Source organism: Neltuma alba, unplaced genomic scaffold (assembly GCF_004799145.2).
Source record: "Neltuma alba isolate B1F8T4 unplaced genomic scaffold, ASM479914v2 tig00000961_pilon, whole genome shotgun sequence".
NCBI lineage: Eukaryota > Viridiplantae > Streptophyta > Magnoliopsida > Fabales > Fabaceae > Neltuma > Neltuma alba.
This window is the reverse complement of record NW_021632273.1, coordinates 3,292-29,257: the sequence shown is the minus strand read 5'-3', so window position 1 is coordinate 29,257 and position 25,966 is coordinate 3,292. Positions and strand designations below refer to the sequence as shown.

Below are 25,966 nucleotides of genomic sequence, written 5' to 3'. Positions count from 1 at the left end.
CTTATACTCCTCCTGTCTTAAATATAAAACCCTTATACTCACTTATATTTAAAACCGGAAGAATATTAAAGACCAAAAGAATATAATCTTTAAAGTTCATAACTAGAAGTTATCCTTTTGAAAGGAATACTAATGACACGGCATTTGGATTGCGAAACCTATAAACATCAGAAGCTGATGCTACTTCTGTTATAATTACAACCCTCATTTATTTATGATTTATAAATAAATCTTATAATTATAATTAAGATCAGAAATAGTAATATTGATGCTTTTTTATACGTGAGGTTGGATTCTATTTATAACTTGTATTTTATTATAAAGATATGATTAAAAATAATAACAGTATAAAGTTTTGATTAGGAACCATAAAAAAATTGATTAAAATAATACTCCTTTGGCCCTATTTATAGAACAGAGAGAGAAGAAAGTTTTTGTTCCTATTTATAGGGTACTGAGAAATTTTTTGTATAGATGTACAATTTTACCCTCTATTTATTATTGTGTTGATTTTATTTATATGATTATAGTGTATATCAAATAGGGTTAAAATTAAAAAGTTGTTAAATTTAAATAAAAACAAATACTGTACAAAACATGTTGAAAGTGATTTATAAATAGAACCAGATGAATATAAAATAATAAACCTAACATTAACATTATTAAAATTTAATTAAAAATTATTTGAATTATAGAGAAAAATAAGTATTTCAACCTGGGGGATGAAATATGCATCAAGCGGGTAGTGGCCCTAGTGGGGGAGGGGGTCCCGAGGCTATAAAGCGAGTGGGGGCGTTAGGAGGTACGAAAGGTGACGCGAGTAAGACAAGATGATGGGCCCCACCTTTGACGCTGTCGGCATAGGGGAAGCGAACCCTCCCTCGCCCTCTTCTTGCCCTAACATCCTCGCCCCCACCCCCACCCCCATTATTTTCCGGTTTTTTCCTCCCCCTTCCCCGTCCCCGCTCCCTCCATCATTGATTCCAAAAATCTTATCTTCCAAAAATATCTATCCTTTCAAATCAATTTTATAATATTTCGAGCCTAAATTATTTATTTTCATTCAGAGTCTTTCTTCCTGATTGTATTTTTGGGATTGAAACTGCGGTGAAGCCGTGAAGGTGGCCATGCCCATGCGTGGGGGGGCCCCGCGCGGAACATCACTCTCACGCCCGCTCTTGACGCGTCACCATCATACGAGACTCCCCGTTCCCATATGGACAACAAGTCTCCATTATTTCCTCCCTTTTTTTTCCTAACATTTTCTCCTTATTTTTCAAAGCATGCTTTTGTTTTTATAATAAAAACCAATCGGAAAGAATTGCTATAAAATTTTAATTAAGAAGATGATTATTAAAAATTTCCAGAAATAAACAGAATACTTGCGGTGACAAGTTTCTGAATAATAAATAACAACTGTTCGTTTGTTATTAGAATTTTTTTAAAATTATTTTTTTGAATATCTAGTTGTAATTGTTCAAATAATTATAGAATTCAAAAAATTAATATGTGTTTGTCAGAGGGAGATTTGCAAATCTCAACCAGAGACTCATAATTGTCTATATCACATGATTATTATCTCCCCATGCCACCATACTCTCCTAAGTCCTATGTTCTCCTCTTTCTATTCTCCCTTTCTCTGAACATTTCTTTGCTCTTAGAGTTCCCTTCTTAAAATTTGCTTGTAATCGCAGTGGCAACTTATAAAAGCGACTTTTCAGGGCTTATTTAGATTTGTGTTTTTAAGTCCATATCAATATTTTTATACAAATTGAAATTCAAATTTTTTTATATACTTGTCTTATATTTCATAAACTAGGATCGAAAAGCGTTTGAAGGCTTTATTTCAAACAAGTTCCAGTAGTAATTTGTGAAATATGAAATAAGTATGAAAAAAATTTTGTTCTGAATTACATGAAAATACTTATAAATACCTAAAATAAGTAAATGCAAATAAGCTTTTTAGAAGCCTGCTTTTAGTACTTCTTTTATTCTCATTCTAAATTTTTAACTCGCTGAAAATGTAAATAAAATTTTGCAGACAAAAAAATAAATAAATATTGGTTCTCGCCAAAAATCAAACCCCCATTTTCGTCCAGATTAAAAAAGATGTCTGGTGCAAAAATGTAAAAGCGCGTTACTCAGAATATGGTCACGCCCCACACGCTGATGGGCGATGCTGTGGAAGAAAATGAAAAGGAAAAAGAAGGGTTGGGGGGTAAATAAGAGTGAGTAATAAAATAAAGAGGGAAAAGGGGGGAAATGATGATAAATAATAATGAGGCCCAGCTGGATGGACCGTACCGGGGCTTGTCTCCCTCCATTCAATTAAATGTTGACATAGATGGATGCATCAACCCACCCTTTCCTCTCCCCCCTTCTTTTCTTCGACACTTTTCCAGTTTTATCCACTTCCGCCCTTTCTGGGTTGAAAATTAATTATATTTCTTTTTTATTTTGTATGCTTAATATATGATATTTTTTTATAAATAATCAGTGATTTTTTTCCCAAAAATATCCTGGATAAATATTTAAAATAATTAAAATTTTATATTTATCTACAATTAAATCATCATGTTAAATAAGAGCAGACATGAAAAGAGGATATAACTTTAAAAGACGCTGAATATTGACATTTGAATGCATAAAGGGAAGGAATTTAGGGAGATAATTGAGATAGAAAAAAAATAAATAAAAATAAGATGCTTGTGGGGTGAGATAGAAAGGGGGAGGGAGGGCATGGGGAGGGCTGTAGCTGAGGGGCGTGACAGTGTGGTGGAGAATCCCTTCCCAAGGAGACAAACGCAGGGGGTAAATATTAAAGCCCCACCTTCAAATGCCAGCCCCCCAATAATTTCTCATGTTTCCCTCGAACAACATAAATTCAACATTACAAAAACAACACCCGACATTTTCTGTAAAATATTAAATATTTTCTCTCCATATTTAATAAGGAGTATGTGATAGGGTGGAAGTTAATATCATAAAAATCACTCTCATTTAAGAACAAATTTAATTTTTTTACTTGTTTTTATTTGTACGTTTTGTGAATTTGGGGTGTTTGGTAATCTCCAACCATGGTTTCAGAATCACTTTTTACAAAACGAGACAAATTCCTCCACATATTTATTTCGTAAACCGTAAAAGCACTTCTGAAACCATGATTTAGTTTCTATCCAAACATTTTTTTAATTATAAATAATTTTTAACCGCGCCAAAATGAGCATAGACGTCTTGATTCTCCAACCTACATCAAATAGAAGTAAATGATAATGAAATGAACGCGAATTCAGAGAAAGGTAAGGTGAGGAAAACGTGAGGAGGAGGGGTTGATATGGTGTAGTAGAAGAAGGGAGACATAGGGATGGTCTGAGAAAAAGCGACATATATCAGAATCTGACCCCCAAACATTCCCCAAGCTTATAACACAGCGTCGTCTTCTGCTTCTGCGTTATGTTTGCATTCAAAATGAGCAGAGCGGCAGGGCTTTTTCTCTCTGTATTCCCCATTTAAACGCAGCATCTATTCCTTCCTGCTTCGCGAGTACCTTGTGATTCTACTCAATTCTCCACGGTCCCTCCTTATTAATGCCCCACAAATCTTCCTTATACATATACTCTTTCAGGGTCTTATATTTAGGACCGGAGAAGTACTACTTTTGGTTCTTAATATAAAAATTAGTTGGCTAATTAGAATAGATTAAAGAAACCAATTAAGTTAATTATTTATAATCAATAGGTATTGTATATCCTAAAATATCCTTACTAATCAAGTATATTGTCTAGAAATATTATTATTACAAGAACTATTTTAAAAAATAAAATAAATTGAGATCTTATATTTAGAATAAACATAAAAGTCAAATGAGATTTTTAAAGATTTTAAGTAGGAGTACTTTTTCTATTCAATGCTCCCATCCCCTCTAGTTTTTAACCCTGGCAATTCCCGGACCATCCTCGGCCTCGGTCAACACTGCACCACTTCCCCCTTCTAGAGCAACCTGTCACGTTTAGCTTCAATGCTGCCCTCTCTATATATATGTCCCCGGGTCTTGGCACCTACATCAAGTTATGAATGTAACAACAACATGGCCACATCCCACCTCCAACATTCGCATGGCGTCGGAATTTAACGTGATTAATAAGAATAATAGTAAAAAATTTCGATAAATTTCATGATCCAGCCAAGTTTCGGTTCAACTTTTAATATCAGTGAGATGGTGAGAAATAATTTATATTGAAGAGGTAGGTTAACTTTTATTTATTTTTGGTGGAAAGTTAAATTAGTTTTTACTAAATATATTATTTAAAGTTTTAAACGCGTGGATATTTTTTTTCCCCACAGAGCCAAAATTGTCAGAGCAATTAAGTTTGAAAAAAAAACCATGTTCATTACACTAAAACTAGTATATTTTTAAAAAGAAAAATAATTTTCTTGGCTAATTTCTAGCACAGCTTGACGTTTTTTTTTTTTGGGGCGGGGGCGGAGAACAGAAGGAGCTCATTTCGTCATCATGTGGGGGGTGTTTGTGTTTGACCACTTGACACAACTTAGGCTGTCTAATTTTAGTTTGGAGTTGTCATGTCCTTGCCTACCTACTAAATAATGATGTGAGATCATAGGGTGAGCGTGTCTTTATGCCGTTGGTTTTCCAACAACCCAAAAAAAGTGGATGTGGGCTGTGCTTTCTTCTTCGCATCTAAAAGCCTCCCATAATCAACTTGTATTTTACTTTGACAAAGAATCGGTTTATAGTTTATAAGACTGTGAGTTTGATTTTCGTTACCGATATGAGAATTTTATTAATAGGTGATATGTAAGTATTTTTGTAAGAATTTTTTGAGTCTGGAGGCATTTTCTCACTATAGTGAGTCCTCGGAACCCAACTCACTTAATTTTTTAATTAAAAAAAAAACTTGTATTTCAAGAAATAAAATTTCAAAAAACAAAAAAACCAGAGAGAGTAATTTTTGTGTCCTCCCATAATCAGCAAACTGTACTCTTTTCTTTATTGTACAAGCGTAGGAATATGGGAGAGTATCCCTTTGCCCTCAAGTTAACCCCATTTTCTCCCTCAACGCACCCAACCTGCGTCTATTCCTATCTGCATATAAGCATGAGCATCCCATTTATTCTTCTTAAACCGAGAGACGCAAAAAGAAATTGATCCGAATGCTTTGGATTTTAGTTTAATCCAATTTTACTATTATTTAAAATTTTTGCATGGTCTCAAAATTAAGACGGGGGAGATAAATGTAAAGAATATATTAAAATATGGAGGGCGGAGTAAGAAAGAGAGGAAAAAGGAAACGGAAGAGGAAGGGGGGGGGGGAGTGAGTCACGTGGCAATGCATATTTGTTCATGCGGCCCATCACCAGTTTGGCCTTTTAACTTTAAGAAGAGTGGGAAGGCTCTCATGCTGTGCCTCAACCGGCTAGCGGACTTTGCAAGGCAACATTATAAAGTTATTTTGAAAAACAACCAACTCTCCTCTTTCACCATCCCAATCTCCTTTTTTATTTTTTGTTTGAAAAAATAATCTGGACGAATCTTTCACTATCCCTGTCTAAATCCTATAAAAAGTAAAAACACAACATCCTCGTAAATTTCTGTGGTCAAATATTGAAGATCAAAACACCCCCCCCCCCCAAAAGCAGGGAGAGAGAAAGAAATGTGAGTCGCATAATGACATCCATGTCCTTCTCAGCCAGCTCAAGTTTCCACAATAGCCCTCTCATGCCATCCGTAGACCCTAGCCAAAACAAAACCAAAAAGATGTACATGAGATGCTAAATTGTACAATTATTTCCTCTCTCAAGATTTTCCTATTAAAAATTAAATATCCTGGCTTGCTGTCTCCCCCCCCCCTTCCTTTTCTCCCCCCAATTATTTTATCTTTCTAAAGACATCAAGTCTTGAAAACAAAACCAGCCCGGTTTCCAGTTTCGGCTCGGCTTTAAGGGGTCAAGTAAGTAAATCTGGTATTCACACATAAGATGCGCCTGTCTTCTCCAACGGGACAAATGTTCCTCAATCGCTTCCGCTTGAGCTTGAGCTTCATGCTCGCCTAGCTGCTGGTGGCTCCTCTTCTGCACAGATCTTTTGGCGGTGGATTTTAAATGGCTCGGTGGCTTCCCCTCTTCCCACACTTCCGCCTCCACTTCTCCAGCTTCGAATCCTGAGTCAAGGCAGGAACAAACCGTACGGATCTGAGATCCATATCCTCAGAGATCTGCCGCAACTCTACATAATCGGCGAGTTCTACTCTTTCCGAATGCTTACCTTCTCGTAGGATCTGCTCCAATGCTGCTTCACCAAAGAAACTCTTTGCTGAGATCTAATACTTCTCCCTTTTCTGATTCTCAAATGCTCACTTTCTCTTCTCCCAAGTCGGAGCCTCAGCTAACGGACAAGGCCTCCCCGAATGCCGCATTGCCCTTTTCTTATCACCAACTAGCTGCTTACACCCGGAATACAGGTATATACTCGATACTAGCAGCAATACCTATTTCAGCTTTTCTAATAGTCTTGGGGAAGGAGTGAATGATCATGCACTACTTTCTGCAAATAAATTTTTAAAAGCCATATCCATTCGTTTCTGATTTGTCAACGACCGGGAAAATCTTGACGGAGAATGGGGGGGTTACTGTTGTTTTGCCCTCTTTTTGCCCCGCGCAGAAAAAAAGAACGAGGTCGTTTTGCTAGAGAGAGTGTGGGTTGTCATGGTTCTTTACGGCTGATTCTTCAGTAGTGCGGACGGTCTTTTCATCAAAATGGAAGAGAAGCCTGTGATTTGGGTCTTGTCAAGATTAAAGTAAAAACGGGAAAATTCCTCTTGTCAATATTAAATCACTGTCCTCGTCGTGTTAGGGAGATGGATTTTGGATTCAGATCCCTTTATCAACGGACTTATCTGTTAAAATATAAACCGTCAGAGGATTGAGAAAAAGTTTGATGTAGAGGGTACTAAATCAGAAAAAAGTATATCAAGGCAGGTTAGAGCTATAGGAGGAGCTAGAAAAGCTCCAGATTTTGATTGGCTCTCTATTCTTTTTTCGCAGTCTTTCTTTTCCTTTCCATCGCCTTCCCCGCACACACGCACAGTTGACTGTTATTTTCTTCAATTAAAGCTCCATAAACCCCTATCATTGTAGTCCCCTCACATCAGATATATTACTTCTGTCCTCTGTCATACCTCTTTACGCTTTTTCTTTTCTCCCCCAAATTATTTTCTTCTTTTAAAATTATACAGTCATGCAATTCTGCTGTAGCAAAAAATATAGAGGTATTTCATTTCATATCTGGTTGAAGTTAAGGGGAAAAAAGCAAAACTATTTAAAAAAAAAAGAATTACATCATTTTAAAATTAAAATTGGGAATTTTAGTTTTTCATAAAATTTAAATCTCTGGTGAAAATTAACATCGTTTTTTATTAAAAAAATCTGAACAAACTCAGCTCAGCTAATGATCTGAGCGACTGTGGTGAAGTAGATAATAATATTGCTTATAAGTTGCTACAAAATTAGGCTTTTGCATACGTTTCGCCATTTCTGGCTGCGTTTGAGCTTTATCTTGTGGATTATCAGCAGGTTACGGCTCTGGAGGCATGCACGGGGTTTTAACAACCAGAGGGCCATTCACTCCGTCCCAGTGGATGGAGCTGGAACACCAGGCCTTGATCTACAAGTACATCACTGCAAATATGGCCGTACCTTCTCATCTCCTCATCCCTATCAGAAAAGCTCTCGATTCTGCTGGCTTCAGTAACTTTTCCAACGGACTCCTGAGAACTAATACACGTAAGTTTCTCTTCTTAGATGTGCATACGAATAAGAAAAACGGTAATGTATGGTGCCTAATACTTGTTGTTGATGTAGTGGGATGGGGAGGTTTCCATCTGGGATTCTCGAACAACACTGATCCCGAACCGGGGAGGTGTAGGAGAACAGATGGGAAGAAATGGCGGTGCTCAAGAGATGCCGTTGTGGACCAGAAGTACTGTGAGCGCCACATGAACAGAGGCCGCCATCGTTCAAGAAAGCCTGTGGAAGGCCAATCAGGCCATGCCGTCTCTGGCGCCACCACTACCAATAGTGCCTCAAAGCTCATCCCTAATGCTTCCTCCTCTGCCTCAGTAGTGGTGCCAGGCAACGCTGCGTCTAATACTCTTTCCTTTGCCCATCATCAATCCAAGAATTTGCAACCTCTTTCATCTCATACTTCTGCTCCTACCAACATCGACAGGTTAGTAAAGTAAAACGCCTTTCTTTCCTTTAGCTCTTCTGGCTTCTGTACATTGTTGTTGTCGTTAGCTGTTCTTTAGGTTTAGAATAGCGCACAATCGAAGGACCTATGATACATTGGAGGGGATGCTGCAATGCAGGTGTACTTTATAATTAGTATTAACTAGGTCCTGTTTAGTAATGGTGTCTTCTTGTGGGAAACAATAATTGCAGAATGTTCATGAACAACAAGGAGAATGCCATTGAGAGAGTGCAGGACGGCTCTGCTCTTCCAATGCTGCCTCCCACCCTTGATCTGAAGCCCAAGGAAAACCCTTATATGATACAAAAGGAGCAAATCCCGTACGAAAAATCGTCCAGGAATGAGTTTGGGCTTGTCACTTCTGACTCCCTACTCAACCCTTCACATAAAAGCTTTGGTTCTTCGCAAAACCCCTCTTACAGAGATGCAGAGTCACAGCAATCCCTTCGTCATTTCATGGATGACTGGCCCAAACTCGACATGCAATCCGATAGGACCCAGCTTTCGATATCTATCCCCATGGCCTCTTCAAATTTCATGTCATCCACTTCCTCTGCTACCAATGAAAAAGTCACATTGTCACCTCTTCGACTATCAAGGGAGCTAGATCCAATTCAAATGGATTTGGGGGTGGGAATTGGTCTGAATGAATCAAGTAACAGGCAGGCAAATTGGATTCCAATTGCTTGGGAAAGTTCCATGGGGGGTCCTCTTGGTGAGGTTCTTCATCTTAGCAGCAATACAAGTGATTGCTCCAAGAACTCATCTGCTCTTAACCTCATGACAGATGGTTGGGAAAATAGTTCTTCCTTAGGTTCATCTCCAACGGGGGTCTTGCATAAGACCGCGTTTGGATCAGTTTCCAATAGCAACTCTGGGAGCAGTCCGCAGGCTGAGAATAATAAAGGACTCGAAGGGGCCAGCTTGTGCAACGATCTGCTTGGTTCCACTCTTGGCAATTCCTCCTCTTTGCCCACCTTGTAACTCCATCCTTCCCACAATCAAGTCCTTCAGGCTGCCATGAAGGAGGGGAATTTTTATCTGTTCTGGCTTGATATCAGTTTAAATTGCCCTTGAAATTGTGTAATCTCTGAATTTGCAAAATCTGGTTCCACCAGGTTGGGCTTATAGTTTGGATATTTATGTTTTGCTTGACTTTTTCTTTTCTCTGTTTTTTCCCCCAACAAAAACTCATTCTGGTCCTTATGCGTCCGTGACTCCGTTCTGGTAATGCTTGTATTGAACAGTAGTGATGTTGGTTTATGAAGTGGATGGTGAGGTCCAGTTCAAGTGGTGAGAATCTGATCGCGTGACGTATCAGTGAATATTCATCCGAGTTTTCTAATTCATTGGACATTGTCCGGAGTAGGACAGCAACTATTCTGGTGACATAGAAAACATCACATTTTCCCCCATATTTTGATTACCGTTTCATTGAAATAGCGATTACTGATTGACACTGCTAAAAACTGGAATCTTGATTGGAGCTTACCCCACTGACAAACAATAGCAAAGCAGCATGCATTGGGGTGTGTTTGGGTGACACCCCAAACCATGGTTTGGGGATTGTGTCACCCAAACACCCCCTCCAAAAACCAAAACCATGGTTTTGGGTCAAAACCATGGTTTTGGAAAAAGCAAAATTTTTTTGCTTTTGGAGAAAAAAGGGAGAGTGTGAGAGCTTATATGATATGTATCTTGTTATTTTTTTTATAAACATATTTTTTTATAAATATATTTAATCTTATATTTTATATAATATATATACACATTAATTATTTATTAATTATATTATCTTATGTATTATTAATTATGTTGGTAAAAAAACATATTATTAACAATTTTATTCCTTCAAATTAAAATATATCATAAAATCTATTTTTCCTGTAATTATCATATTAACTTATGTCTTTTTTTTAGTAATTTGTATATATAAAAAGTACTTCTGATAACAACTATCCAAACACTCTCACTTCTCAGAATCACTTTTTTACAAAATCTATTCTTCTCAGAATCACTGGCAAATTGTTTTATTGGTCTAGTCCCCTTCTGCTGAAATTGACAGCTATCTTGCATGGTGTCAATAGCTCTTATGATTTTATCTTACATACAGGGAGAGTTTGAATGAAACCAAATTATGGTTTGGAGAATAGGTTCTTGAAAGAATATATTTTGTGAAAAATTGTGAAAAAGTGATTTTAATAAAGTGGGAGTGTTTGGATAATTGTTATTATAAGTACTTTTATGTGTGCAAATTACTAAAAAAGATATAAATTAATATGATAATTACATAAAAAATAGATTTTATAATATATTTTAATTTGAAGGAATAAAATTGTTAATAATATATTTTTTACCAATATAATTAATAATATATAAGATCATATAATTAATAAATAATTAATGTGTATATATATTTATAAAATATAAGATTAAATATGTTTATAAAAAATAATTGATGGGTGTTAAAGTCATATTATTATTGAGATATATTCTAAGAGGCACTTTGATACTCTCTAATTTGAGTCAAAAGCAAAATGGATTTACTTCTCCTGAAACTATAGTTTTAACCCAAATCATAGTTTTTCCAAAATTATCCCTGTTTGGCAGTCTCTTTTTCCAAAGGGAGACATCCAAACAGGCCCATAGTCTACTTCAAAGGAGTGCTCCTAGGTGATAACGCAATTGTCCAAAACTTATTATAATGATTTAAAAGTTTTTAAAAAACTCCAGGATTTAACTTTTTATCACATTTTGTTTTGCAATGGCTGCCACAATCTAGTTCCCTTGTGTTAATGCCCTTCTTGAGAAGGGAATCACATTAGGGTGTCGCTTGCTTGGCTTTATGCTTAAAACCATGGAAAACATCGCCAACAGGCAATAACTATCTTGATGATCCGAGTCCTGGAGAATAATACAGCCTTGTGATTTTCAAGTCAGTTTATCCAACCGGTCCAAGTGGCGCCTCTATCATGTTCATTGCACGCGTTTTACTTTCTACGCAAAATGCTCCAAGTTTTCTACTTTGCCCATTCAAGAATCTCCAGGTGGTGGTGTTTGGTATAGGGATTTCTCTAGATTTTAAAGAAAGCTATGGCTGGAAAAATGACATTATGTGTTGCAAATTTCCTTCCGATTAAATTCTGCATCATTTTGAGATAGATTTTATAGGAAGAATTACAATGAGATCCCAACAAAGGAAAAAAAAAATTATAAAACAAATCTCAAAAGTTATCATTTTTTACTGTAAAACTTGTCATTATAGGCTGTTTAGGTTGTTATAAGAATCTTTTAGTAATTATTTCTTTTGCTTGGGACTTAGTTATAATTCTTTCAAGATTTTATGGACATATATCAATCTAGATACGACCTAAATTACACAGAAGGAGTTAACGCCCAGTAGACTCATTCGCTTATATGCACGTAAAACAGTATCTTTCAAGTCTGTCGCAGTTGTTTCTCTCTCGTTTATTGTTCCAGAGCCTCCTTCAATTTTGGGTGCGGATGTCATGATCTAGATTGATCTATGCACAAAAAACGGTGTCTTTTAAGTCTTTGTCGTAGTTGTTTCTCTTTGGTTTATTGTATCAGAGCTTCCCAAAAGGATGCAGATGTCGTGAAATATTAGACTACCTCAATGACTCGTAGTAGCGTCATCTTTTGAAAGCAAATCTACGAGTTCCTTTGCATGATGCAATTTCAAAGAAATAGGTGCGCGGTACTAAGCATCCATGTGTGGGGGAGATATGGGTGGTGTAGCAAGAGACTTAAACTTTAAGCTGTCTTAGATTTGCTGGCAAAAATTGGGGCCTTCTATCAAATTCAAGGCTGCTTTAGCTGTTGGGGTGTCATATGTCCTTTTTATGTTCTTGTTATTTTCATTTTTTTTGTTGTTTGTTTGTTTTCTTGTGCTTGCCTTCCCCTTTAGTTTACTCGGGTTTAGCTCAAATTGGCCGAATATAACTGGCTGGCCTTTTATGTAATCTTTTCATCTGCTTTTGAATAAAATCAACGTTTTATCCCACCCCCACCCCCACCCCCTCCCAAAAAAAAGACGCCTTCTAAGCATAATTTATCAAAAACACGGACATAATACCTAATAGGTACTAAGATTGCAAGGATATTTGACAATCTTGAAAAATGCTTCTGAAAAGCATTTTTGAAACTATGATTTTAGTTTCCATTCAAACATCCTTCAAACTACATTTTTACTCCATCAGTCCATTCCATCGACATCAATCCGACCGGTCGCCACATAATTCAATGATTACTTAAACTGGCCATTGTTCAAGAATCCCCCCCCCCCCACACGTCTGTAATTTTTTGTATAAATTGTAAGGAGAATCAATTTATTATATGTATTTTCAAATTAATTCCCACACCTATTTTTAATTCGAGATAATAAAACTTTTGATTTCTAAGCTTTGCCCCAATTATCAATTTGATCAATTGAAGGGAAGTGTTTAATCAAAAGGCCCCCAAGTTTCAGGATCCTACACAATGCTGCTTATAACACCAGAACAACTTATCGTGGTCACTCTGTCGTACTCATCACCTGGCGCCAGTCTCCCATGAGCTTCATCCCTTTCATCCATTAGATTCTTCTTTGCATTATCCCAGCCTTACCTAATTTTAATTCACACACTTTTAGTTGGCCCAAACCAAAGTTCATATACTCGTATCTAGGTTGTTGAACCGACAGAATTGGCTCTAGCAGAAAGGATTAGTCTCCCACATGTTGAATCAAGATTTGAATCGCCGTCGGGAGAGGTATTCACATTTAATGCCCGACAATGTCTCGATTGTTTCTAATAGGAGAATATCTATACTTTAACAAAAAAAAATTCTGGTTGTTGCAATTGCAAAGATACGAACGAACACACCGACCCAGGCCAAAAAAACAAACACACCGATAGTTTCATGATGCCACATCATTGCTATCTGCGACTCGATTGCCACATGAATATTCTTTATTATTATTATTATTATTATTTGGAGTTCGCATAGTTAGATTATTTGGAAAAACACTGATAAAGTACAAGGGACAACGAGTAGTTTAGTACTAATTTTCGAACCGATCTATTTTAAAGGAAATGAATTAAAAATTAAAATTTTGAAAGAAAAAAAAGAGTAAAATACTAGCTCCGGTCATAATTATAAGACTCAGTTGACTAATTTGAAGAGATTAAAAAAAATTAAGTTAGTTATTTATAGTAAATAGGTGTTGTCTTTCTTAAAACATCCTTAAAAATCAATTATATTGACTAAAACTACAATTATTAAAAAGACTACCTTGAAAAAAAATGTATAAATATGAAAAACAAAATAGATTTGGATTTTATATTTAAAACTAAAATAAAAATCAAATAGAATCTTGTATTAAGAACCGGAAGTAGTATAAATATTAATTCTTTTGCTGATAAAGATTAATTCACAGTTCAAAACAAATTAGCATGTGGATCATGACTGATCCCTAAATTATGCATTCTTTTCTTTATTGAAACTATGAGTTTTCTCGAGTTAATAATTTTTCCTCTGAAAAATAACGAGCGTTTTAATCTAATTTGAAATAGCGTACCAAATACTCCCCTCCGGGAAGCTTTGAACTAAATTAAAGACTAAGGATTTTAGTTAAATTGATTCCACAGACTTTCCTTTTGATGCTGAGTTTGAGATCCCATGCGCATTGATTATAGACATAAGCTGCCATGAAGCTGCATTTTCTGCAGGTGCGTTCAGATAGATTCTTGGTGATCGAAAAATCTCCACTGGCGAGACAAACCATTAATAATGGCTAGTAACATATGATATGGTGGTGAGCGTAACCCCAATCTCAAGCATGAGTGTAAGATAAGGGCTTTAAACACCACTCATTCAATTTCAGGAGTCGATCAAGCACAATGCAATCTCAGTCAATTGCCCTGCTTATCCAAGATCCGAACTCCTCTTAATCTCACATCACAGAACAATCGACGATTCTATCTAACTCAAAAGCAAATCAGGTAGAGGGGCAGTGCTCATATTCTATGGGTGTAATCGTGTCTGTCATGCCATGGCTATAGCATTCAGAACGAGGAATTGTTTATAATCATAGCACCAAACCCTTCCTTCCATCATTCAATCAGATCAATAAACACAAAAACATGTGATTCGTCAAAACAAAACAAATCAAGACATGATATAAATGGAAAGATAACCCACCTTCGTGAAATTCTAATAAAGTTTGGAACCAAATATGAATTCGAATAAACCATAAAAGTCACAGGGGAATCGCAGGACCAGGGGCGAAGGAAAGAAGGAGGAACAAGGGCTCAGAAACTCAGATGAGACGCGGCTCCTTAACATATACGAGTATTTAAAGAACAGGTCTCACGCTTACTTAGCGCACTAGGGTTTGAAACCCTAGCCGCAAACGTATAAACCTCCCAGGCCCGCCTCACTTCAGCCCATTTATTAGGTTTTCGGCTTTTATAACCTTTTCAGCCCATTATATGTCATCGGCCTCAAAACGAGACCCCATACTTCAAGAGTCACCTCTTCTTTTCCTTCCAGCTCGATTTCCTTTCCCCCCCTCTTTTTAAGCTTTGCATGATAGATAATGTGTCTGTTTGGATCAGTAATTAAAAAAGTAATTTATTCTTAATTTAGCTTATAAAAAATAAAGTTAGGTAAAAATTAAATTAGATAAGTTGAATTGTGTTTGGATTGGAGTTCAGAAAAGTTTATTTGCAAGTGTGAGATTGATAAAGGGTTATTTGAATTATAGTTGAATAAAAATAAATTTGATTGTAAAATAACCAAAATGGGTATGAGTTTTAATAAATAATGAAACATGATTAAAAAAATGATTTCACATAATACAATAAAACTAAAATAATTTAATATGAAGAAGTCAAACTTAATGAGTGAATTAAATTTTAAAACTTTAGAGAAATCATAAAAAATATTTTAAATATAAAGTGAAATATGAAAAAATAAAAGTGTATTTTTAGGAGCATGTTTAAAAACAAAAGTATATTTCTAACTTATTTATTACTTTCAACTAATTTTAACTAATTTTTTGTTATCTACAAATTAGTTATTTGAGGCTTATAATAAGAATCAAAGGAGGTAATAAATTTCTTAACCTTTTTCTCCCTCCATGTTTCAAAAGTCATAAATCATATACTGTTAATTTTAGCTTATAACTTATTATAACTTTTCACACAAATGCCAGATTGCCCAATTGCCCATCCAAACAGCATCCAACTTTTCAATGGGCTTTTGTCCAATTTAAGCTGCTTTACACCTTTGAAAAACCCAACCAAACAGGCACAATAACTTAGAGAGTTTAATTAATAAAATGATGTTCAAATATTTAAAAACAATTTTTTGTACAAGGTACAATAAAACATGTAAACAAATAAAAAAACACAAAATATGAGAATTATCACAAATTTTAATTTTAATTTGGAAATAAAATTAAATAATTTCTAAATATAACAATAGTTTCACGCTTTCATTAAAATTTATTCAGTTTTAGCAAGGAAAATTGAACTCATTTAAAGCATCGTGATTTGCCATTTTTTAAGTTTAAAAAAGTTCCGGTCAAAAAAGGCTTTACATTTTTCTCACTCTACGAAAAAGAAATTATTTATTGTGAAACAAGAAAGAGCTGTTCTCTATCAGACAATAGAATTTCAATTTTCGCATCCTGAATTTTAAATAATGGGTGCCGTCATCTTTTTTAAAAAAGAATGTTTGGATACCAGCACAATGTCAAAATTGTGCGGTCTTTTTTTTCTTTCCAAGATTTGTCAAATCAACAATGGTAGTCCATGTGGTTTGATATTTATGCTCTGTGAACAAGTTTTTGAGTGTAAGCGTCTCCAAAGAAAATTATTAGTAGTACTATTTAAGAAAGTTTTATACTAATAGTCCAATTCAACTCAACTCTAATTAGTTACACTCTGATGCGTGTTTCGGAAAACAGTGTCTTCGAAAGAAGTTTACTACTGACTTGGTTTTCTACCTGCCAAAATTAAATGATACTACCTTTAATTCTAATTATAAGATCTTGTTAATAATAATGTTTTATAATTAAAACTGCACATAGTAATATTTATAAAAATATTGTGACAAACAAAATATTGTGGATCTAAAAATTCAATTTTGTTATCTAATTAAATCTTCATTTTTCACTTTTAAATAAACCAGATCATTAAAATAAATTGGTTTATGAGTTAAAATTATATGTTTTTCACATTTATTAAAACTATATATTTTTTAAAACATATCAATAGATCAGGGTAAATGGCCTTTTAGTTCATTCAAGAGGAGCTCTCATTTTGATCGATGCATGAATTTGCAGATATATATTTTTAATTAAATAAAGTCAAATCAAATCTCTTTCAAAAGCATACGTGTAAGCGGCAAGCTTGCGTAATGAATCAGATCAGAGCGTATAAGCCGAATGCTAGCTGTACACTCTTCAACTGTTGTGAAATAATGCTCGTTGAATATACGATCACGTATGTGTGAATTAAAATATATCAATATTAAAAGTGACATCTTTTTCATAAAAATTTCTCAGCGAAACCAACAACCATATGAATAAATTCACCCAGGACAAAATGTTCAACATCGTTGAATATTAAAAAGAAATCATTTTCAGTCATCAATGCAGGCACACCTAAATAAAGACCTTAATTAACAATAGTAGAAAAACTTTTGATGCATGTGTTAACTTTTTGCAATGAATATTATGGTTTGGCTTACAAAGGTTTGGGACTTATACAAAAATTAGCAAAAACGGGGAGTTATTATTAGGGGTGGTAGATATCCCACAAAACAAAAACAAAGCAAAGCTCATAAAACCCTGTTCTTGCGTATCACCCAAAAAAAAAAAAAAAACCTGTTCTTGTACCCAAGTTTTCACAACAATCGAAAGAGAATCCAAATTTATAACCATGTTCGCTAGATTTAAGAAACTACTTAGTTAATCCAAACGTTTCATTGTCATGGCCTAAGTAACTTGACCATATATAGTAATTCTCGAAGACTAATAGATGTAGAGATGCTCTTGGAGCAGCCTTTGAACTGGTCCAAGGTGCAGGAGGGGCGTGAATGAAATCTTGTACGAGAAGCATCCTTCTTACACGTGAAGTCATGAACCAAGTCAACCATCTTAAGTTTTTGTCTGACCTCTTTGTCTTGTAATATGTACACAAATTCTCGCATGCACCAGGTCTTCTTTACCTAACTTGTCCGTCCTTTTCTTTTCGCGTTTGTTTTCAAAGCCAATAACAAATTGCGCAGCCTCGTGTTCAAGTTGCTGTCCCTCTGAGTGTTGATGACGTTAAGACCAGTGAAGAGCCGATAAATATTTGTTATACATGCGTGTGTGTGTGTGTGTGTGTAAAGAAGGCTTTTCCCAATCAAAGCTCACCAAATAAATAGCAAAGCAAGTCTGGAACGCTTTTAATTTATTCCCAGCAGCCTCTGAAGCGATCGATGGACATGGATGAATCTACGACTAGTGATCCCCATGGAAACGTCCCCTTCTCGTGGGAGAAGAAGGCTGGTGTTTCCAAGGTCCATCAACCTGAGAGCCTCACAAGAGAGGAAGAGTTACTGCATAATCTACCACCTCCGCCGTGCACGACGGAAGTAGGCGGCGGCAAGATTAGCGGTGGTGTTCAAGATATTCAGAATATTCCACTGCCTCCATGTGCGTTTCAGCCTCCTGTCTACAGAACATCGTCGAAGAAGGGACTGTGGACGCAAGAGGTGGACGATCCTTTCTTGGCTGCTTACAAAGAGTGCACCAAAACTACTCGCAAAAGTAACGGCAACAATAAGAGCTGCGAATCGGTGTTAAGGAAGAGGGTTATTTCTATTTTCTCATGTAAGCGATCCTGCGCTGTTCGGGACAATAACTTGGTTAGGATCTCTCATGTCTCAGTCCCACACAACGTAGATAAACATTAATTGTGCAGATAAGTAACCTCTTCTTAATGATGTTTGTGAACTATGGTTTTTTGGCTTCTTGCTCCAGGGCCAAATCCCATTGGCTGGTCTACCCTTTCCTTCTGCTTCAACTAGAGAGTATTATAGAAAGGAGAATTTGTAAACAATATATTTAGATTATTCTTCATTTCACGACTCTTCCTGTTTCAATTACATTTTTTTGACAGGTGTAGGTTAGCACTAATTACCAGCTAGCTAGCATCACCAAAGCGGAGTAGTTCAAACTATATCCTGCGAGCATGCGTTCAGTTCGAGATTATACAATACAACCTTTATAGTTTATATGATATTTTTATTTTTCACATCAGTTTATTCATTTTCCAGAAATATTAATAATCGCGTCGAATTAAACTAATAATTGAAACACATATGGTTATTTCTGAATACATGTGGTGTGGAGGGCATTGATCAGTTTTTTTTTTTTTTTGAATTTTCATACGCGCGGTTTGACGATAACACGAGATGAAGAGAGAAATTAGAATTAACAATATTTCTAGTGCTTCTAAATAAAAATAAAAGAAGATAACAAAAGTATAATCTAGTTTTTATATGTCAATAAAATAAAAGAAGTAGAAGTGTACATGTTTTTCTCCCAAACTATTTGGTAAAAATCAAGGAACAAAAAACCGGACCGGGTATTAAACCGGTTGAGACAGTGGGTCAAGGGTTACTGGTCGGACCGAGGTCGGACCGGGGTCGGACCGGTCATATTAAAATAAAATAATTTAATTCATAATATTATGTATCTTGTTGATAAAAATGCAACCAGTAAAGGATATACTCCTCATCAATTGAATACGATGTATCTTGTTGACTCCATCTTAAAACTTTAAAAGTACTATCAATTGTGATTGAGGGGGGGCAGAAGCAAGAACGGTGAATGCTGTTTATAAGCTTATTTGTTGCGATGCCTTAACATTAATTTACTTACAGTTCCAAATTCCAATGCAAGGCAAGTATATTTTTGCCATAAATCATATCCTCTATCTCTCAACTAAAGATTTTTCTCTTGTTAAAATTAAAAACGAAAAAAGATACTTTTCCTAGGTACAATCTTTACATACGCAGCAGCGTAGGAAATAACCGGTTATCTCCTCCCTTCCCAAACCTTTCGTTCAACAGCAAAAGAGAAAGAAGGCACAATCCAGCTGAAAGGGAAAATATTTGAGCTTACCCACACACAACTTAATGCATCGAAGACGAAGGGAACGCTAACTTGCGATGAAGCGATTTTGGGGCTTAGACCTGCGGCAACTTGCGATGATTGCGATTTTGCATTTTGGGGCTCAGACCCTCAGACTTACGAGCTTAGATGGTTGAGGGAGACCGGAGATCAGACTTGCGAGATTGCGATTTTGGAGCTCTGCCGAACAAGGAGCTCTGCCAGAGATCGCCGTGCTGTCAGTGACGCCAGGGAGCAAGGATTTTGGAGGAGGTGATTTTGGTTTTAGGGAGGGAAGCGAGATGCTATTTTGCGAGCCAGAGGAAATGGGGAATCAGATATTCAGATTCGGGGGAGGGAAATAGGGGGAAGTCGACGGGAAAGGGAATTAGGAAAGGAAGAAGGAATTTTTTTTTTAAACGGAACCGGCTGACCCAGTGAACCGGGATTACCCGGTTTTGTACCGGTTATGACCGGTTCAACCGGTTCTTTACCGGTTCGATAGGATCCCGGTTCAACTCCTTAACCAGACCGGACTGCAGACCGGTTCACCGGTTTTCCGGTCGAACCGGCCGGTCCGGTCCGGTTTTTTTTCCCTTGGTAAAAATAAAAAAGGGGAACATTCTTGTGAGGGACAATCATATATAATTCAAAAGAAACCGTAAAAAGCAACACAAGAGGAGGCAGGTGCATGTGAAATTAGAGATTATTTGCTATTTTGCTCTCATGTCTGGTGCTTGAGATATCTCATTTATTTGTCTGATGCAGCTGATCGATTAATGTATCACGTTTGTTCGGAAATTCGGTTAGACAATATCCACAGGATATGAGGTTCCAATTCTTTAGTAGAAAAACGAAAAAGGAAAAGCAGAAATCCTGATAATGTTAACGACTTGACTTCTTTGCTGGCCAAATGGAAAAAAGGGGGAAAAAAAAAGGGAGGGTTGGGGGAAGACTTGACTTCTGATATCTGGCTAATCCGAAACAGAAACTGAATGCCGGTATCTTTCAAGTTTCATTTTTTTTCCTTCAATTTTTTTTTTTACTAAGTATAGTTATCTTCCCATTAGAGACAGTTTTATCTGAGACATTTTGAACACTAGATATAGGCAAAAATTCAAATCTGAGCTTGTCAGGTTGTGGAAGAACCGTGGAAGAACCAACTCCGGGTGGTTCTTTTGTTCAGTCTGATACAACTCAACATGCCTATATTCTCAGAGCAGTTTCCCCCCCCCCCCGGTACAGTATATTCTCAGAGCAGTTGATTTATGACGTCATCATACAATTTATGGACCCAAGCTCCGATGGGCCTTGGCCTGTTAAGGCATTACCTTATCCATATTTTTGGGCTATTCAACATATGTGTACATATCTGCCAGATCAAATCTTTTTCTTTTTGGGTCCAAATACTAGATCGAATTTTTATTAAAAAAAGCGTATATATTTAATGTTTGATAATGCTTCAAATAAGTTTCTCTCCACTCTAATAGGAGGTTAGCCATGTCCAGACAAAAATTCTATACTCAACAAGCTTCCTATGTCGACTAAGATACCGTTTGGATGTTTGCCCAAACCATGGTTTGGGTAAAAAACTGCCCAAACAGTCATCCCAAAAACCAAACCATGATTTTGGAAAAAGCAAAAATTTTTTGCTTTTGGAGAAAAAAGGGAGAGTGTGAGAGCCTATAGGATATGTATCTTGTTATTTTTTTTATAAACATATTTTTTTATAAACATATTTAATCTTATATTTTATAAATATATATACATATTAATTATTTATTAATTATATTATCTTATGTATTATTAATTATGTTGGTAAAAAATATATTATTAACAATTTTATTCTTTCAAATTAAAATATATCATAACATCTATTTTTCTGTAATTATCATATTAACTTATATCTTTTTTTTTAGTAATTTGTGTATATAAAAAGTGCTTCTGATAACAACTATCCAAACACTCTCACTTCTCAAAATCACTCCAGAATCACTTTTCCAAACCACGGTTTGGCTTCATCCAAACACACCCTAATACAATAGACATGGTAGTAGCTTGATTTTCAGTTTTTTACCCCAGATTATCAGATGAGGCAAAGATCAGAAAAATCGGAACTGAATGGGGAGGAAGGGGGCAAATAATGAAAGGATAAGGAAAGAGACTGAGGAAGGAATATTGAAGGGGTCATGGTAAGCAGATGGATGAAACAATTGGTGAGAATGTAGCCTTTTACGTGAAAGTCATGGTGTGCAAGAGGACTATAGTACAAGGAAAAGATAAAGAGAGGCAGTCATCAGAAGAGGCGCGATGGATGCGGGTTCTGAAACCTAACCAATCACACAGACAAGGCTATGATCGCAAGGGGGTCTGGAAAAAGGTACAAAGATTTTAACTCCATTTAGTTATGGATTACGACAAAGCAGCATTTGCATTATATGCTGATAATTGCTTCAATGATTGGAAACATGGGACGATGATTCCGCAATACCATTTTCTTTGGGATCAATGATTTACTTATACCTTTTTAAAAGTGATGTGGTCCTTACCATTCTACTCGAAATCCACAAGGACCCCAATCATGAAGCCGAATTGAGCGGCAGTGGGAATTTGCATTCAAATTGAAGTATATGCAAATATTTTACGGAGCCTGACCCATCTCCATGTAGTTGTATACGAATGAATTAACGCAGTGGAGTAGCGTGGTACTGAGTCTATGCGAGAGGAAAAAAGAATGAAAGCAGCAATTAATGAGCGGAGAAGTCATCATTTTGCCCCCACAGGAATTTTGAACTTGCTTGTAACTTTCGCTTTAAATGTTTGGAGATAAGGAGTGGAACACTCTTGGTCCTCTCTATAATTTGTCATCTGGTAGTTTAAATGTCGACATCCAACAGAATTATTGTGATTACACATTGTGGCTTTCATATTAATGGCGTCCGGTATGACGTTTTTTATGTGATTAGCTGCTGGTTTATCAGATAACTCTCATATTTCCAGAACCCTATGCGTGTTTACAATGACCGACACTGCCCTAACTGTCGTATCTTTGTTTTCATTATGATGATTACTAAGATAGAAGATCGGTAAATCAGAAGACTACTGTTCTACGATCTCCTATTAATTGGGGAAAAAAAAAAAAGAGCCCAATTTCGTTTGCTGTAAAATTTCCTTGCTTTTCAGTTTTTGATACTCAGTATAATATCTATGACTAAAACGACTACACGAGGACTTTTGGATGCAGGCGTTTAAAATGAAACTGACAAATGAGACCTGGACATTTTGAAAGGTGAGAAATGGGACACAAGGGTCTACAACTTAAAATTAACTGTTAGATAGATGGTGTGAAGATGTCAAGCATTTCTGATATAATTTCATTGTTGATGCAGTCCAAAACTGCATCAGCAACCTCAAAGCTAATATCCTTCACTTGTGGCTCAAAATCACCCCATTCATTGATTGATTTCAAGTAATCCGAAGTCAACAAGAATGTGAGGTTTGTCTGATCTCCAGCCTGTTGACCCCACTCTATCGTTTTCTGACAAATGAGGTTACCCAACTCCTCCGCCCCCAATAATTGTTTGTAACCTGTCTGTCCTTCGTCTGTTCCGGGAAAGCTAGCTGCAATCTCTCTCACGCAATCAAATAGGAGTTGCTTTGTCGTGTGCAATGCTCTTTTAGATTTCAACACTTGAGAAACATTTGTCCCAAGAATCTCTTGTAAGTCCATGCTATGTCCATCTCCCTCAGCTGACTGAATCAGCAATCCCCAGAGAGCAGCTGATAATAATGAGTCTTCTGTGATTTTCTTGGGCATAACAACTTCTCCGCAATTCAAAATTCTCTGTTCCGTTCTCCCAACATCATCCTTCACTCTTTCATCTGCCAAACAAGCTGACACATGTTACAAACATGGTTCAAAACAAAAGTAAAAAGGTTACACCTATGCTTGTGACATCTAATAATACTTACTATGTTGGGATAGTTGAACTTTGCGTGGGTGCATTCTTTCCAGTAAAGCCCGGCTGTGTTCTATGTATCTCCGGCGGTGTTTTCCATTACTAGTAGCCTGCTGGCTTTGTTATTGAGAGTAACCAAACTAATTAATATTTCTCCCCTAAAGTAGTAAGGTTCTATTGTTTTCAAGAATGAATAGCTTTTACTTAAGGTAAGTAAGAATTTGAGTTTGTACCTTGTCACCACAATATTGCAAGCATTTGAAGCTCTGCAAGTGTCTGAAATAAAAGAAGGCTTATCTTTATGTGATGATATCCAAGTCTCCTCTTCAACTTCTCCAATCTCCGAGCATGAGTTGAACGAAGTGGAGCTACTAGCAGATGAAAACCTGTCTGTTTCCGCAACCTTCTGATCAACCCTTTCAGTCTCAGGGACACTAACTGCATCTTCATCTCTATTATCAGAGTCTCTGGTTACAGGGGTTTCGCTGTGTGCAGGAAGCTTCTTGTATACAGATGTTAGAACTTTGGAAAATGAAAGAAGAGCCTTTCTCTTCTTGTTTGGCGCACAACTTGCTGACCTCTCCAGGCTCCTGGCTGAATCTCCAATGTTGACGCCATTGCCTCCTTGATCTTGAGTTAAGTTCCATTTTCTAGAACAACCTCTTTCGAAAAGGTAAAGCTCTAGGACGAATGGTTCTTGTTCCTCGTTCAGAAACTCACTAAGCTTCTTCTGTGGCTTAGAGGTTGAAGCCATAATGAGGGCAGGAATTTGAAGGGCTTGAAATTGGAATATATGGGGTGTACAGGAATAGAAGATGATGCTTGCAAAATTGGGTGGTTAAATGATGGCGTGATGATGTGTAGAGAAATAAATTTAGACGGCCAGCATACACCCGTCATATGAGATGTCATAAAGCTTGGGAATTTATTAAAATAGTCCTTGTAAGCTACAAGCTTTCCTCGTCTTGAAAAGGTTTTCAATTTCATTTTAAATGAATTGCACACAATTTTAGGGACCTCTCTTATTGATCTGAGTCCATATTAAATAACAATGGCCCCCCAGAAAAGAAAAATTGTCATATGTGTGGAGATCAACCGCAAGAACAATAGAGGTGATTGGAACAGAGACAGAGACTTGCACTTACGGTGAAGTTCAACTAACATGGTTTTTGAGCCTCTAGCTATTGGTGCCATCGTAATACAAATCCACTTAACTTGTTGATAATTTTTGATACAGAAATTTCATACCTAATCGAAACATATCGTGTTTTTAATAACCAAAAAAAATGTACTCTTCCTTTTACTCGGTACGCTTTATCGTGTGTGAGATAGTATTGCTTGTATATGGATGAGATAATTACTCAGTGAAAGTTAAACCGTCTGGGTCTAATGGCGCATAGTATGGCTAAGAAGGGAGAAAGGAAAAGTCGTGTGAAGAGTGGACATCGTTGATTGGAGGCGGGGATGGCTAAAGAAAATGATTAGATACATAATGCAATAGCAACATTTCTGGTTTTTTTTTTTTTAAATTAGAGGAACTGGCACAAATCACTTAAAGGTACAAATAAGATCAAATCTACAGCCCACTTGTAGAGAAATTTTCATGCCATTAGGCTACAAGTCCGTTAACAAATTTTTGGTTAAAAACTTATTTTGCAGCGCAGGTAGGGAAAGGAATGAACATAGAACAAGGACAAAGGGAAAGTAGATTGGACAATTATGCGGGCTTTTTTAGTCTCTTTAAGCAGGATTGGTGGAGTTGGTTGGAATGAAATTCACGTATAAATAGGAGCAATGCAATTATGACTTCATAATTTTTAATCATATGTAATCTCTAATAAATGATTTCAAAACGAATTGCAACCACTGATTTTCAATTCTCAGCTTGCAATCAAACTTCAAAGTCTCGTTGGGGATTCTCAGCTGTCTGTATCATCCTCATCAATTCTGTCGTGGAGTTCCCTAATTTGATTAGGAGCTTAAGGGATCATAATCTTAAGATTCGAACAACGTATGAAATATGAAGCCGTTGCTGTTGATAACAAGGATTTAGGGGGAAAAAATTTAATCGAGAGGGGTATATGCATGCTATGATTTTAGCATCCCGAGGAGATTAGATTCTGTAGTTAATCGTCGAGTTTATTCCTTCTGCCTTGCCTTGCACGATTGCCCAGGTATAAATTCTGAGTTTTGACTTCTTTGGTATTTATTGCTGTTTTCTGATGTAGTTTTTAAATCATCCTCCTCTGTCTTTTATTATAAACAACTATACTAAAAAGGTAATTAAAAATAATAAATGGATAAAAATTAAATTTTTTTTAAAAATACTCTTATTTATAAAGGGAAGAGAGTATAAGAAGGAAACTAAAAAAAATTATTATAATAAAGAGAATTATGAATGAGAATGAATGTGTGGTGAAGAGAGATGATTGTTTAGAAAATGAGATAATAAATACATTAAATATTAAAATAAATAATTAATGTGATAAAAATTTAATATAACTTGTAAATATTGTTTATATTTAGAGATAAAAAAATGATAGTTATTAGTTATAAAAAAAGAGAAGGGGA

At 36.1% G+C, this 25,966-nt stretch overlaps 3 protein-coding genes and 1 non-coding gene across 4 annotated transcripts; 2 read left to right on the top strand and 2 right to left on the bottom strand.

The window, feature by feature from the left end:
- The first annotated feature begins 5,978 nt into the window (after window positions 1–5,978).
- Window positions 5,979–9,584, top strand: LOC114749288 (growth-regulating factor 6). The gene is made up of 4 exons (XM_028937781.1): window positions 5,979–6,479; window positions 7,591–7,800; window positions 7,879–8,245; window positions 8,458–9,584. The coding sequence occupies exons 1-4, from the start codon at window positions 6,305–6,307 to the stop codon at window positions 9,248–9,250; spliced, it is 1,545 nt and encodes a 514-aa protein (XP_028793614.1). The 5' UTR covers window positions 5,979–6,304; the 3' UTR covers window positions 9,251–9,584.
- Window positions 9,585–14,278: 4,694 nt separating this feature from the next.
- Window positions 14,279–14,367, bottom strand: LOC114749313 (small nucleolar RNA snoR8a). The gene has a single exon (XR_003740540.1). It is a non-coding gene; the product is annotated as a small nucleolar RNA snoR8a (small nucleolar RNA).
- A 3,195-nt stretch (window positions 14,368–17,562) lies between these two features.
- Window positions 17,563–18,409, top strand: LOC114749305 (uncharacterized). The gene has a single exon (XM_028937803.1). The coding sequence runs from the start codon at window positions 17,759–17,761 to the stop codon at window positions 18,233–18,235; it is 477 nt and encodes a 158-aa protein (XP_028793636.1). The 5' UTR covers window positions 17,563–17,758; the 3' UTR covers window positions 18,236–18,409.
- Window positions 18,410–22,586: 4,177 nt separating this feature from the next.
- On the bottom strand, window positions 22,587–24,387 carry LOC114749296 (uncharacterized). The gene is made up of 3 exons (XM_028937793.1): window positions 23,629–24,387; window positions 23,409–23,512; window positions 22,587–23,318 (listed from the first exon to the last, which is right to left on the bottom strand). Exons 1-3 carry the CDS (start codon window positions 24,147–24,149, stop codon window positions 22,768–22,770), a joined length of 1,176 nt encoding a protein of 391 aa, XP_028793626.1. The 5' UTR covers window positions 24,150–24,387; the 3' UTR covers window positions 22,587–22,767.
- Window positions 24,388–25,966: the final 1,579 nt, after the last annotated feature.